Here is a 15,002-nt window from a genome sequence, read left to right on the forward strand (position 1 = left end):
TGGACGAAGCAGTGGTTTTATCGAGATAGACTCACGCCCTAGGGCGGCAATTCTATCAATGGGACAGGTTACGGACTAGTCCCTGCGGATACGCCCCATAAAATCCATGTCAACTGCTCCCTACGCCCTACTTGTGATCCAAATGCACAGGGCGCGTGTGGATTTGGCCGGTATCGCTGCGATGTGAGCGGCAAGAAAATCGTTTGTCCAAAGGTATCTCGAGTCATCATCTCTAAGGACTTCAACGGTCAATTTCTTTTTCTAGAATATAGAGAATTACAGGCTCAATTGCTACGCCTTTCGCGTGGAGTCTAACGCATGGGGGCTGAGAAGCCATACACCATGAACCAGTTCAACTGGATGATCGCTTAGTCTCTTGCAGCCACATTGGAGGCGAAGATCTTGTTCACGAATGACTCAGTCTTGGGTCATCGTCAAGAATGCCCATCTCGCGCTTAAAGTCTCGAAGCCAGTCTGGGTTGTCCGCTGGAGTCTGATTCCATGGATCGTCACTAAGCTATCGTTAGCTCTGAGTTTCTTATAGGCACTATTCAAGGGGGATTACTCTTCAAAGGATATCCACCTCGCCTGATGTTGGAGTTCGGCATCGGTCGGAATGCGCCTGTTCGGATTGCGTGGCGACGTCGTGATGGTCACGAAACGAGTGAGCTCTTTCATAAGTTTCCTGTAGCAATTGTCGTCGTTGACGAAGAACGAGGAGGTCGAGTACACCTTACTAATGTCGCCCGTCTTACCACCGCCGGCATTCACCTGTGTCGGATCAGGTGTGCTTCCTGAAGAAACATTCGCCCCCGAGAACTCGAGACCGGCCTCAGCTGCTGCGGAGCTTAGAATTGCTTCGGATACGCTGGACGGGAGAATAGCATCCGAAGCCTCAGACGGCGAGAGTCCAGCCCGATGACGGAATGCGGCAAGCCAGTGAGAAGAGCCATTGATGAGACTGAACAAAAAGTTCGTAAAGATTTCCGACGGATTGGGCGAAGAGGCCTCGATCCTTTCGACGATGTTGCAGGCCTCTCGTTGCAACTCGTTGTCGGAAATTTGTGACTCAATCAACTTGGAAATCTCCACGTAGCTCTGCATTTGCTCTTCCAACCCGCAGGCCTCAAAGATGCACGCTTTGCCGTTTATGCTAAGATACGTAAATCGTGACCTTGCGTTGTTCTTCATCGGTCGGACTCGCGCCTGCTGTACGATGGACTCGGATGACATGAGCAAATCTCGCAGCCAGCTCTGGGTTGACGTTGCAGGTCTCTTGGAAAATGAAATTGAGTCGCATCCAAAAATGACGCAGCAGCTCTCGTATAAAAGTTCTGCGTTTGTAGGCATCTCGTCCTTGGTATTTTGGTGTTCGGCGGAAAAGTGTTCAAGCTCTAGCTTGATCAGCTCGTAGGCATTGGGCGGTGTCTCTGGAACACCTTGCTTAGTTGTAAACGGCCATGGTGAGTTGCGTTCCATGTGAATCAAGTCTGGGCAGCATCAATTAGATCTTGCATGCTTGAGTTCTTTGACGACACAGCGGCACTTACAAGGCTGCACCGAGTTCTCGACCATGTTCAAGACATTGTCATCGAATCCCCAATCACCGTGCCAATCTGCCATCGTCTTTCCGTCTTTGAAGTGCTCGGCCAGATGATCAATCCGGTCGGTCCACGAAGACATCGTGTGGCCGCAAAAGCCGCACCGGGAACGTACAACCTCGCTTTCGTATTTCCAATCTCCCATAGGCCACCTCAAGAATTTGGCATCATGAACCAGCTTCAAGTGTTGCTGCAGGTGATCTTTTCGATAAAATGTTCGGTCTTCAGGCTGACGGTCCCTACATGCTTGATAATTATGCTTCTCTAAATGTTCCTTATTCGGGCTCGCTTCGCTGCAAAAGATACAAACCGGTTGCCCGCTAGCGTCAGGCACAGTCGCGCCAGTCGGAGCGCATTCCCAACGCTCGAGAGATAGATGCAACGACTTTTCGTGACGCTGCCAGTTGTGTTTGGTCTTGAACGTCTCTGTACAGAACGTACACTGATATGTGTTGCTGGTCTGCCAAAGGGTTCCTGTGCCCTTGGTCTCAGGGCGTTTCGCCAGCGCTCGACGCCGTCTCCGCTTCACTGCACTTTTCCCAAGGGGTTCGAGAGACCTCAGAGACGTGTGAGAGTTGTGTGAATATGCTGAGTTGGCCGAGCTTCTACTGGAGTGAGACGTTCCTGCACTGCTTGCCGAAGACTGCCCGTACAAGGACCGCGTCGGAATGGTATCTGTCAATGATCGGTCGCCCAAGTCTTCTCCTTCTGACGAAAATCCAGAAACAGCGTTTGCAATAGCCGATACGGACGCAGGTTCATGCTCTGGAGGTGAAACCTGCCATCTCTGGAGAGGGTTCAAGTGTTGGAAAGTGTCGGAAAGGCTGGAGCCTACAGGGATGTCGATGGGCATAGTTCTTGAAGAGGTAATCGCCGGAGAAGGCGGACGTCTCGGCGGCACTTTGAAGCGCGTCCGTCTGCGGGTGTTGGCCAGCCAATTGGTAATCTGCTGTCTGCTGAGGCCGGTCTGCCGCTGCAATATCTCCATGTCCTCGGTAGTTGGGTACGGGTGATGATTGTTGTTGGCCAGCCATGTCTTCAGAATGCGGAGAGACTTGGATGAGAAGCGAGTCCCGATCTTCGGCGGCGTTGTGGTATCTGAAGGTTGGAGTGATGGTATGTTATTCCCCTCGTTACTAAACAGGTGTCCCATAGGCTCTCCATCGCCCAAGGCTTCCGAGAACATAAACACGCCAGGCTCGTCAAATTGGTTGACGTTGTTCACGGGTTGCCTCTCGGCAAAGTCTATGCTGACATGTTGGCTACCGAGAACAGTTGGAACGGGGCCAATCGCAAATGCGTCTTGTTGATGAGATGACTCAACACCAAGGACACCGAGAGGTTCAATAGGACCAATGCCCGGTAAATCCTGCGAAATTTCGTCTGGTCCGGTACCAAAGCTGGTAATATTGAGTTGCTGATTGTTAACAAAGTTCGACGTGATGAAGTCCAACTCAAGCGCGGCGGTGAAGTCGTCGATGTTGAGAGTTTGCGTGTCATTGGCTGCTCCCGATCCCTTGTCCATTGTTGTGCGAGTTGTGTAAGTGCTTGAGGATGCAGCTTGTCAGCGTCGGAGGAGTGGCATCTGTTAGTGCTGTCTAAGTAAGAGCAGATAGGATGAAAGTTTCCCCGAACAAACTCCCTGCTTTCAGATGACGAAGAGTCAGGAAGGGCAATCATGTTGTGCCCGCACTCCCCGCAGTGAATCTTATTCTGTTGCTCGGGTCATCATCAGCCCGGCTATCGGCACACCTCTCAATTACTCTGTACCGCTCCTCATCAATCCCCTCGCATAACGTGAAAGTTGAGTGCTTGCTTCTGAGGAACAAAGCTTGGGAGAAGTTTGATTGGCATTGACATGCCATAGATAATTCCTATAGGGCTCTTGTATTTGCGATATTATTTTTTGGTATTTACACACGCGACTGTGCAAGAATAGCAAGTGATCGTCTGCCTCACACGCACCATCCCACTACCACTCTGCCTTTAAGTTTGCGGATAAAGATGCGGCTCAACCGCACAACATCCTCCGTACCTCTCCTTCCGAAATAGGATTCCGTATCGCCGGAGCCGAGTCCGGCAGAGGGCCGCAGGTCGGCAGGTGTATTGACACCGATCGATACCGATCGACCCCGATTTCGGCTTGGGATTCGGCGACCGAGCCGTTTGTCTCGGACCCGGCCGATCTCGGAGCTTTGGACACCTCGCGAAAGGATCCAAAGAGACACAAACATTGCCGTGCTGTTATTGATCTCGGTCAACCCCCACCATTTGGCCTTGATTGCTAGCCCCCGGGGCAGACCCGTCGGGAGATGTCCGTCGCGGCTAACCCCCGCGTCCCAACAATGCTACCGCGAATTCAGCAAGCCGGTGTCTGATTCGTGGGGACGCAGTGATGGCTTCTGTTTCAAGCAATTCATCTACCAATTTTGCGGGGACAACTGGGCTATTCCGGGGGATAATCTATCGGTCCAGTCACCGAGGTCGGAAAAGTCAGCCAGGTGCAATGTGGCAGACGTTTCCGCCGGGTGGATTCTTCGCAATGCCGTCGGTCAACATCCTTTCTTTGCCGAGTTTTTTGAGCAGCTAGCTCTGAAAAACTTGGGTTCCCCATTCATTTTTGCGCAATGGCAATGCTATGTGGTTTCCAAGTCACGGTCTTTTCTAAGATTCATCCCCGCATGGTCGAACAGAGAAAGCCAAGCCAGGTCTCTCGTCCCACATCGGCAGCCCTCAAACATGTCCCACGACGAAGTCAAACAGTCTGAGAAGCCGGAGCCGAGCAGCAATGGCCGGCCCGAAAACCCGGACTTGGTACCAACAACTTCCAATGCGGAGAAGAGTGGCAGTATTGTGCCGGCCGTCGACGTGGACGATGCTGGTCTAAGCCGCCAAGACACCGAGGCTATTTACAATAGGTTCACGCCAGCCAAGAAGAGGCTCGTAACGGCCGTTGTAGCATGCGGTGGGATTGCGTCGACAGTCTCTTCCTTGTTGCTTCTGGCTGCCATCCCCGAAATCGCTGCCGATCTCAACACAACTGGAACTACCATCAATGTCAGCAACGCCATCTACGTTTTATTCATGGGCATATGCACCCTCTTCTGGGGCCCTATCAGCCAAGTTTACGGTCGAAAATGGGTTGGTTGACAAGTTTTGGTTCAATATCTTGGCACGAGCTCACAAAAACTACGCAGCCCTGCATTATTTCAGCATGTACCTTCTTTGCCTTCAATGTAGGAACGGCCTTGTCGCCAAACCTTGCAGCCTTCTTCGTCTTCCGTATGTTTTCGGCGTTCACGGGAACAGCATATTTGGTGCTCGGCTCCAGTTGCATTGGCGACATCTACAAGCCCACGGAACGAGGCACCGCGCTTGCATTCTTCCTCAATGGCACTCTTATCGGTCAGAGCTTTGGGCCATTTATCGGCGGCGTTATGGTGAACTTCCATAGCTGGAGATCCTTGTTTTGGTTCCAGTCTGCTCTCGCCGGGCTCACGGCGATCCTTGCGGTGGCATTTCTCCCAGAAACCAGCCATCGACTGCGCTCCGACGAGTTGAAGGGATTGAGCACCAAGGCGAAGGTTGCCCAGGTCTTGGACTGGGCAAACCCGTTCCGTGTACTAGCTCTCTTGCTGATACCTAAACTCTTCGTGGCTGTAAGCTGCACTCGGAAATCCTTTTATATCATTAACTGTTCTAATCATACGACCTAGGGAATGGCTGCCTCAGCCTTGGTGTGGAACATGCAAGCACTGCTCACCCCTATCCGCTACGTCATCAATCCTAGGTTTCACCTCACGTCGCCGCTCGAATCAGGGCTATTCTTCCTCGCACCAGGATGTGGCTTCTTCTTTGGCACGTATGCCGGAGGACGCTGGGCAGACCGCACCGTCAAGCACTGGATCAAGATCAGGGGTCATAGAGTCCCCGAGGACCGTCTGAGGAGCTCATTCGTGGCAATGGGAGCTGTGATCCCTATCTGCATCATTGTTTACGGCTGGTCCATTGAGAAGGCGGTCGGCGGGATTCCACTTCCGGTGATCTGCATGTTTATCCAGGGCTTCGCCCAGGTAATCGCATTTCCCAGCATCAACACCTATTGCTTGGATGTGTTCAAAGGCCGGAGCGCCGAAGTCATAGGTTCGTCTCTCTTCTACAGACTAAAGTTTATCTCACACATTAAAACATTAACAACTTGTGTTCATCCAGCGGGGAATTACTTCTTCCGATACGCTATCGCAGCCGTCGGTACTGCTTCATGTTTGCCTGCAATTCAAAGCATTGGCGTCGGCTGGTTCAGTACAATCACTGCCTTATTTGTGTTCTTCGCCGCGGTTGCTGTATACTGCGTCGTCATAATTGCCTCAAAGAAGGATGCCAAAGTCAATGAAGCGGTCTGAAGTAGTATCACAGCTAGATCCAATGATACCACGTGGCTTAGGATGAGATGATGATTCTTGGCTCCTCTTGTCTCAAGACTGCCTCCGCATTGAGTTTCACTAAGCCGGCTCATATCTACTCATTCACGTGCCACTGTCGCGTAGCGCTATTGAATGCTCAATAGTCGATCATTCGGCTTCCGGGGCTGGAAGTGATTCCGAGTAAGTATTATGCATACAATGCTCAAGTTGATACAACGAAGCTCAGCCAAGGCGAGGAAAGGTTTGGCAATGATCGCCAAGTGTACCAAGCAGCTACTCAACAGCGAACCAAAGCTCAATACTAGCAATCGCAGCGAACTTTGGGCGAAAATGATGAAACCTGACGTAAAAGGAACCGAGAACGATGGCAAGATGGCATACTTTGCTTGATAGGTAGGGCGATCCCTTCCGCTCGGTCCCTTTATTGTTGTCTGCACGGATGGCAAGACGAACTAAGACCTTTGTGAAGTGGCAGAGTCCGAGAGTGCGATCCCGAGTGTACCTACAAGCTATCTTGGCAAAACGGTTAGATGTTTCAATGACTCGATCGGGCGAACCTTGCCGTTGCGAGAAGGTCGGGGGCAGCCGAGTCCTCCCCCATGATAGCATCCCGTGAAACACATCAAAACCATCTCGGTCCGGCCAATAATCATGTCGTCTTTCTCGGACTTTGTCGGCCCCGCTTGCTCCAGTTATCTCTATCAGGCTTACACCTAAGTTCACGATATTACAGGGTCAAAACAAGAATCAACCATCGATCGGTGTACGAGTTTGGGGAAAGAAAGCGGTCTCTCTGGCCCCCTCGCCTCGAGATATGGCGCAGGTCAAGGGGGCGATAGGTCAGAGCCTGTCAACCGAGGAGGCAATCGCGATTACGTGCTTAGCGACAGCTGGCATCTACAACGCCCTCGAGTTATACGTCCTGATCTTAACGCGATTTCGACGACGAAGCGGACGATACTTCTGGAGCATGCTGGTTGCCAACACTGGCGTTCTGCTTCATGCGTGTGGCGGCTTGGGTCGATTTATGCAGCCGACAAAGACGGTGATACCGGGGATATTCGCCCATATTGGCTGGTACTGTATGGTCACTGGCCAGTCCGTCGTATTATGGTCACGACTGCATCTCGTCGTTTACAACCGCATCACCATCCGGTTGGTGTTGGCGATGATAATAACGTCCTTCTTCTGCGTTCACATTCCGCAGACGGTCCTCTTCGCTGGTGTCTGGGCAGGCAACAACCCAGTCTGGGACAATCGCTTCAAAATATTCGAAAAGGCATCTTTGATGGTGTTTACTCTGCAGGAAATGATCATCACGGGAATCTTTGTCAGAGCTGGATTTCGAAACTTCAAAAGTCTCTTCGAATTCAAGGCGCAGGAGGCCAAGGTTCTGCTCTGCTTCCTTGTTGGCATGTTCTTGTTGGTGTTTCTTCTCGACACCGGGCTTGTCATCCTGGAGTACACGGGTTATTTTGTCTTCCAGACAACCAGCAAACCCATCGTGTACAGTATCAAGTTGAAAGTTGAATTTGCGGTTCTGGAAAAGCTTCTGGCGTTCACACGGATGAAGCAGTGCGACTGCCATCAGCTGGAGGACAACCCGAAGGATCAAGCCGAGTCTTTCGGCAATAATAATACACCCGCCACCACTATGATACGCTGAGGTCAACGCAGCCAAAGTCAGTCAGAACATCAACATCAAGTCTTGGGTAGAGAAGAGTATGGCGTGACAGCCAGGTGCCATCGCAACGCCTAGACAGAAATCATCGGAGAAGCCAAGGCCGTCTGACGTCTCGAATTGCCACCAAGGGAAATTACTGTAACCACCAAGACTCTCTGCGCGCCGAGCCATCGTTGCTGGAGCGCTAAGCTCATGGAGTAGACTGGACACTCGGAAAGCTCCCGTGGGTGAGTGCAAAATTATTCTGCGACTGAATTGAGTCTCATTGCGGTGCATCATTAATAATTCCGAGTCACAGGATTTTATGTTTCTTGCCTAGACTGTGTAACCAACATTGACTCTGGGACTAGTCGAGTCGTCCTAAGCTTTCCACCTGTGCGCCGATTCGAAGACCACAACAGCATTTCCAATGTAACTACAGACAGTGGAAGAGGTAAGCTGCGAGACGAAGTTGTATATAATAAGAAACATGTCTCGCAGGGAACGTACTATAAGACAGCGAACATAAAGTTTTCAATAATGTTTGAGTTACAACTCATACCTGAACTCCTTGTTCTCAAGATCCGTCAAATCCCAAAACTCGTGGTTCTCCTCCACTTTATAAGCATCTCCTAAAGCCGTCTTTTCAGCATCACGCTTTTTGTTTCTTCTCTCCAACACCCAGCGCATCAAGAATAAGTCGACTGTAACCAAGAAGTAAATGATGCAAATGGATATCTTTGCAGGGAGATACCTAGGCGCATCCCGTGCCTGGAAGGTTTGAGGAGAAATGATGTTACCGATGGTGTATGCGATGGTGCCAATGCATGCGACGGTGACTTTCTTGGTGGAACCTGCAACATTGGTGCTCTGCAGCCCCAGAATCGTCGTCCATCCGATCGGAATGCCTCCTGAAGTGTAGTATCCGATCAAGGCGGGGACCTTCGAAGTCGTAGCCATAAGGATGGCGCCGATAATGGCAGGGATATGGCCGGCAATGCACCAGTAGAGTCGTTGTCTGGTCTTCATTGCCAGCCAAGTCAGGCCGATCAACGCCACGATCTCGTAAGCACCAAGCGGTGTGACGAGGAGAAGAGACTCTTCACTCGTGTATCCCATTCCGCGCACTAAGATGTTCCCAAAGCTGGTTGCAATAGAGTTGGGGATGTTGGCCGCGAAGATCCAAAAAGCATAAAGCCAAGTCATGACGTCGAGCAGTGCCTCCTTGACGTGCTTCCATTTGAATTCCTGCGAGCCAATACCTTGCTCATTATCCCGGATTCGCTCAAGGTGAGTCGCCTTCTCTTCCTGAGAAAGAAATCTGGCAGTGGCCGGCGAGTCAGGCATGATGAAGAAGAACGCGATGCCAATAAATGCAGTCAGCAGGCCAAGGAACAAGAAGATCACTTGCCAACCCCTCAAAACTGCGTTGGGGTCTTTTCCAACGTGTGTTGCGACGCCATATGCGAAGAAGCCACCAAACATTTGAGCTGCGCCGCAGACAGAGAACCAAATCCCGACGCGGAATGCCTGTTCCTGCTTGGTGTACCATTGCGAAGTGAAGAGAACCCATGCAGGCACTACAGCCGCTTCAAACGCCCCAAGGAGAAAACGGCAGACAAGCAGGCCAGCGTAGTTCTTGCATGCCGCGAGGCAAGCTAGGACGACACCCCATAGGATGATATTGATGGAGGTGTACTTTGCAAGAGGAAACATCTGGATGAGTCGGATGGTGGGGAACTCGAAAGCGAGCTGGCCAAAGAAGAAGATGGAAGCAACCCAGTTGAACTGATTCCCGTGGAGACCAGTGGATTGCTGAATGCCTGTAACGCTGGCATATGAGATGGCTGTCTTGTCGATGTATTGCAAGAAGTATACGATGCAGATCAGCGGCATGATGTGAGTATCGATGCGGCGCTTGAGCCTTCTATTCAGCTCCGGATCAACAGTGCGGCCTAGAGGGCCAGTTTCGTTGAGAAGTTCGAGGGCAGCATCGGCGCCAGTCTTTGGAAGGCTCTTGGTAGCTTGCTCTGGGTTCTTTGCTCCCGTCGGCGCCAAATTCGACGCGACCGATGCGGAGCGCTCGTCTGAATTGGAAACATCATCTGTAGCAGGAGGCTCTGCCACTCCCTTGATGTCGTGGTCGGCCATAGTCTGTACTGTTAAGAAACGAGACGACAAAGCAACTAGTCGTTGTTAATTAGTGATCAGGCAGCATTAATGTTGACCGCAAAAACTTATCCGTAGCAAAGTTGCATGGAAAAATCCTTGCTCTTATCACTTGCATCTGCAGCATCACAGCAGCGTTTCGAGCACACCATCAGCAACGCCTCGTTACTCAAGGCTGGGCAAATCCATACGCAAGGTGCAAATACTAAAAGTTTTCACTGACGACATCCACATAATTCCGATAAGCGACAACGCATCCACCAGAAACCGACATATCAAGACAGATGTCAGACGACTTTTGATCCTTCGTGTTACTCTACTAAGCACGTCATCGTGAAACCGATGGTGCAAGGCTTCAAAATTTGCCTATTGTAGATTTTGTACCCCACCTGCTCCGCTCACCAGCGCACCCACGTTACGGCCAACCAGAGCGGTGAAATCCCTGAAATGGCGCCTTGAGTCGGTTCTGAAAGCCGCAAGAGTGACTAAACCACCATGGTGTGGCTTTCACTAGTTTATCACTCTCAGTAGGCTCTTATCTGAGTAGATGCCTGGGTTCTCTGGGTTCCGCCGCTATGGTTTAGCTCGACCTTCGAGGCCCAATCATGCAGGCAAGACGATGGACTCGCATGAACACCTTTCCCATTTTATGAGATCAGTAACACAACTTCCAGACACATGAAATGGCGCAGACAGGTGAAATGTGTAGTCATTTCATGAGGAGAACGTAGGTCTCATAAGATTGGGACAGCTTCGATGGTAGACTCTATTTTTTGTAACCCTTCCTGCAGTTGGTATTGATAATGGATTGCCATCAATGCTCCTCATCGTTTCTGTCGCGGTATTGATAAGATTTTCAGAAGCTCTCAACTGATTGTGTTCCGCTATTTCAAGAAGGGATAGAGGGAGGTCGTAGGTTTCCCAGTCTAGTTTCTGAACCTACTTCGTCCAAGCTAAATCGTTGAAGAGCATAGCAGGTCATAAAACAATGACGACCTAGGATAATAAGCCAATCAACAGTTTGTAACTTACCAGCTTGAGATCAACATAGTTCGTCATTGCCATCAAATGCTACTGCAGGCTTTAAGTTTGGTTTTTAGTTTACCTCCCTCCAGGTTCTTCTCAAGTTCAATGTGGTGTAACTATGGGACGACGCACGTATGTGCGCAATGGTGGAATCCGTACGCTTTTCAAGTAACGTCTTTGCCCAGTCTTCAAGCTGTACCAAAGGTGATATCAGAGGATGTTATTGTCTGCGACTAGTACAGTCTGCATCCAACAGTCTCGTCATATGAGTGAGCTACGTTCGTGCCCAAAAAGCTGCGGCGAACATGCTTGGAGTACTAGGCAATCTTTAATTCAACACTCCAGCTTCTGACTATTGACGGTGTTGCCAAAGTTAGTCAGCCTTTAGCCGGCGTTACCGGGCGCAAATACGGACTCTCTGAATTATCACCCCTCACTAAGTCTGTCAATGATGACAATTCTATGAGGATATGGCCGTCGAGCGATACTCCGCGCATCTCGCATCAGACCCGCGGAGAATCAACCAGTCAGATGACAACGCATGGCTCACTAGAGAGTCTTCCCGAAACTCCGCACCCAAATCACGGCTGGTCGTTAACGCGCCTTACAGACGCCCTCGATCGACGCAGGCCCCCGGCGACTGCGGGGTCGATATTCGCCGAAACTGTGGAAGACTCTCCGCTTTCGGGGTGGTTGATTGGGATCCGGTTGGCCGGGCCGTTATCAGATGCTGCAAGCCGATGCGGGGAATCTGCTGACAGCTTTTCCCAGCTCAAAGCATTGACTACACGCACGATGTCTAGGTCGTGGCGCAGAGATCGTTCAACAATTATATAAATCACTCTTCTGCTGCTGCCTGCACCATAAACACTTCCAAGTCTTTGACGTTAAAGAAAGCCATTATGTCACCAAATACGTTCAACATCTCCTGCCTTTGCGGTGGCGTCTCGCAGCAGGTTCAGCCTGTCGTTGCTCGAGGAGAGACTATCGACTTGTCCATCAACCATGGCGACGTCGATCGACACGCCACAGGCATTCTCTGCGCCTCCTACTATCCCATCCATGAACCTCATCAAACGGATGATACGACTGCATATCATGGCATTGACGGGTGGACAAGATACTTTTGCAGCAAGTGTGGATGCCATGTCCTGAGACGCAGGGATATAGATGGAATAATCGTATGGGAAGCAGCCACTGGCGTCCTACTGCACAACACCGCCGAGGACGTTGGCGCGGATGCGCGTTTCGCAAGGCACACCGGCGTCTCCGATACCAAAGACGGCGGGATCTCGATATGGCTGTCCGAGATTGATGGGTACCGGCTGGAATCGACGACAACACCGGTCACTCCATCGTCAATGTCCACGACGAAGCTTCCTCCCACGCCAGCTATCTGTCCTAAAGACTCTCTGCACGCCTCATGCGCCTGCGGCAGGGTGAGCTACCACATCACACGGCCAACCGAAGAAAGCTATCTACCGCACTCCGGCTTCCCCGACCTACAATATGCTCAAGTCGAACATTCCGCCGAGTTTATGAAGAACCCCGACACTGTAAAGTGGTGGATTCGAAGCAACGGCACAAAGTACTTGGCTGGAACCTGTGCTTGTCGGTCTTGCCGCCTCATCTCCGGATTTGAGGTTCAGACCTGGGCATTCATCCCCCGATGCAACATCTTCTTTCACGTCCCCGGACCAGATGATGGCCAGTCCGGAATCATCCCTCTCAACTTCGCCGACTTGCCCGCCGGAATCGTGAGGACGTATGAATCCTCACCTGGCGTCTTTCGCGAATTCTGTGGTAACTGCGGTGCAACGGTATTCTGGCGCGACAGTTGGCGACCAGACGTCATCGACGTCAGCGTAGGGCTGCTTCGGGCAGACGAGGGTGCGCGGGCCGAGACGTGGTTGGACTGGTGGACGGAGCGATGCAGCTTCGACGAAGAGACGGAAAGGGGTCGATCAGGTGAGCCCGCACGCATTGCCAGGAGACTCATTCATGGCCTTGAACGAGGCTTGCGCTCAGGGGCCCAGTCAAAGTGATGCAGCTTAGTACTACGGCAGATAGTCATAGGTGATTTAATCAGAAACAAATCGTTCACCGTGACGCTCTTTGCAGGTCGCTAGCAAGCCTATAATAGGCAATTTGCATAGTAACGTTCTTCTTGGCAAACAAGATAACAAATCTTTTTTGCTACGAACTATAGAAAGATGGATCAATCCGGCAATCTGAAATCTGGATTTTGTTTTCTTACCCCTGAGACTAGCCAAGGATAACCCGAGTCATCCCATGTCCGTTCCAAGTTTCGCAATGATTGAACTGCTTTCCAATTCGGATGAAACAGGTAGGTTTCTATATCAATCCAGAAAACATGAAAACAGTGCCCGTGAACTTATCAAGCATTGTTTAAGGGGCTATTTCGGCCCGCTTCCCAGTGGGATAGACTTGGCGTATGACTCGGGGGTCCCTTTTCGGGCCTGCCAAGCGCGCCGGGCCGGGCGGGGCCCCCTTAACGGACGGACACGGACTCTGTCAAAGGTCGGGCCCGCGGCGCCGGGTCATGTGGAGGGACACGTGGGAGATTGGCGGAATACTGGATGCATAGGAACGGAGTTGGTGGGATACCGGGCAGGCTCATACTTACCGACTTCTCCAGGTCGTCAAGCTGAACTCACCGTTGTCTGACCGAGCGGTTAGTTTACTTGGCATGCTTATGTGCCTTGGTGACAACTACTCGGATCGATTCCAAGCCCCGCAATCCTTTGGCTGCTGACAGCTTACTGCTGCGCCTCGGGGTAAGGGTAGCATCACAAAAGCTCTCACTTGCAGACCACCCTGTGCCATTGCACAGGGAACGTCTGTCCGTATCTTCGCAAAAGGTCTAGTCTGTTGATGCACATCGTGGTTCGGGATGAGTCCAAAGCGAATATCGCGCCATTTCTCACCTTCGCAGGATGTAATACCGACTAGACCAAGGAACGCTGACGAACCGAGCCTCCTTTATTGGCAGCTGAAAATAGAAGAGGGCAACACCCGCTTATGCAGTGTGATGGAGTTGGGCCCTCAAGCTTGGCATGCACAGCTCAACCTAGTCCGCGTCGCGTCGTTGGTTTGAGTTGCGACATAAGGTCGACGACATGTCTGCTTTCTTTGAATATCTGGGTGCTGTAAGCTATTTCCATCTTCATCTGTATTGGCAGAGGAACGTGGGAATCTGATTTGTGCGCCCTGTAATACAGTTTCCAGGAAAGGCGGCAATCTTCTGGGCTGCTGACTCTGGTAAAATTACAATGAATGTCAGTAAGGGCTCGCCCGACATGGAACAAAATTGTTTACGACTTGAAGAACATCCAGTCAATTGCTCACGGATGTAAATATGTCCGTGACGGAGTTTCGCTCACGGAGTCAATGCCATTTGAATTTGATACAAGCCCATGATCAAAAGCCGAGACGGGCATAGCTTGCTGAGCGGGAATCAGTTCACTTACACTTCCTTGAGCTTACAAACATTGTCGAGAAATCACTCGTAACTACGAAATCATGTTGCATGAACTCGGCAGTGAGATAGTCGGATGCCAAAAAGTCAACGCTCGAATGCTTCTATAATGATCCATGCTGCCCCTACAAGTTGGTTCATCGCCGAAGACGAATAATATCAAGCAGTATGAAGTCCGATGGAAATTGACTTAGTAGCCCAGGTCTGTGAGTTGAGAAACTTTTGACTTTGCATGCAACTCCAAGGGAAGCTGGCAGAATTGATCACATGAATCACGGGTTGCATTCACCTGTCCTTCCCAAATGGAAATGTCGTCCGCCTCGGCGTCCTCGAGCAAAGTCAATTGAAGACAATGGTAAGTTGAACGGAGTGAAGAACGTGTCTACTGTCACTGTGATCCTTGCCGACTTCGACCAGCGTCCTATAGAATTGAGGCAGTTTATAATCAAAATAGGGTGCAGCCGAGTCGATCAAGGTTTCCAAGTTTACTTTTGGTATAGTGGGAGGGGGCAAAGCGATATGATTCATCATTGGTAAGTTTGCGCGCGTGAAAGGGTGTGAGATGAACCCCGAAAAACAAATCTCCCTGTTCTTGAATTGCCCGTGCCCCCCCCCCCCTT

General features: G+C 51.0%; 5 protein-coding genes across 5 annotated transcripts; 3 read left to right on the top strand and 2 right to left on the bottom strand.

Moving 5' to 3' along the window:
* Nucleotide 1: 1 nt before the first annotated feature.
* Nucleotides 2-3,217, bottom strand: BDZ83DRAFT_628311 (homeobox and C2H2 transcription factor). Its single transcript, XM_060508693.1, has 3 exons — nucleotides 1,551-3,217; nucleotides 566-1,490; nucleotides 2-512 (listed from the first exon to the last, which is right to left on the bottom strand). The coding sequence occupies exons 1-3, from the start codon at nucleotides 3,124-3,126 to the stop codon at nucleotides 407-409; spliced, it is 2,607 nt and encodes an 868-aa protein (XP_060362787.1). The 5' UTR covers nucleotides 3,127-3,217; the 3' UTR covers nucleotides 2-406.
* Nucleotides 3,218-3,841: 624 nt separating this feature from the next.
* Nucleotides 3,842-6,094, top strand: BDZ83DRAFT_628315 (major facilitator superfamily transporter). The gene is made up of 4 exons (XM_060508694.1): nucleotides 3,842-4,742; nucleotides 4,799-5,260; nucleotides 5,318-5,744; nucleotides 5,814-6,094. Exons 1-4 carry the CDS (start codon nucleotides 4,341-4,343, stop codon nucleotides 6,002-6,004), a joined length of 1,482 nt encoding a protein of 493 aa, XP_060362788.1. The 5' UTR covers nucleotides 3,842-4,340; the 3' UTR covers nucleotides 6,005-6,094.
* A 745-nt stretch (nucleotides 6,095-6,839) lies between these two features.
* BDZ83DRAFT_754138 (uncharacterized protein) lies at nucleotides 6,840-7,691 on the top strand (the record flags this gene model as incomplete). Its single annotated transcript, XM_060514442.1, has 1 exon — nucleotides 6,840-7,691. The coding sequence occupies one exon, from the start codon at nucleotides 6,840-6,842 to the stop codon at nucleotides 7,689-7,691; it is 852 nt and encodes a 283-aa protein (XP_060362789.1).
* A 410-nt stretch (nucleotides 7,692-8,101) lies between these two features.
* BDZ83DRAFT_628321 (major facilitator superfamily transporter) lies at nucleotides 8,102-10,048 on the bottom strand. The gene is made up of 2 exons (XM_060508695.1): nucleotides 8,199-10,048; nucleotides 8,102-8,124 (listed from the first exon to the last, which is right to left on the bottom strand). The coding sequence occupies exon 1, from the start codon at nucleotides 9,837-9,839 to the stop codon at nucleotides 8,238-8,240; it is 1,602 nt and encodes a 533-aa protein (XP_060362790.1). The 5' UTR covers nucleotides 9,840-10,048; the 3' UTR covers nucleotides 8,102-8,124; nucleotides 8,199-8,237.
* A 1,622-nt stretch (nucleotides 10,049-11,670) lies between these two features.
* BDZ83DRAFT_628322 (glutathione-dependent formaldehyde-activating enzyme) lies at nucleotides 11,671-13,230 on the top strand. Its single transcript, XM_060508696.1, has one exon. It carries the CDS (start codon nucleotides 11,786-11,788, stop codon nucleotides 12,926-12,928), a length of 1,143 nt encoding a protein of 380 aa, XP_060362791.1. The 5' UTR covers nucleotides 11,671-11,785; the 3' UTR covers nucleotides 12,929-13,230.
* Nucleotides 13,231-15,002: the final 1,772 nt, after the last annotated feature.

This window comes from Colletotrichum acutatum (assembly GCF_030867785.1).
Source record: "Colletotrichum acutatum strain CBS 112980 chromosome Unknown BDZ83scaffold_75, whole genome shotgun sequence".
NCBI lineage: Eukaryota > Fungi > Ascomycota > Sordariomycetes > Glomerellales > Glomerellaceae > Colletotrichum > Colletotrichum acutatum.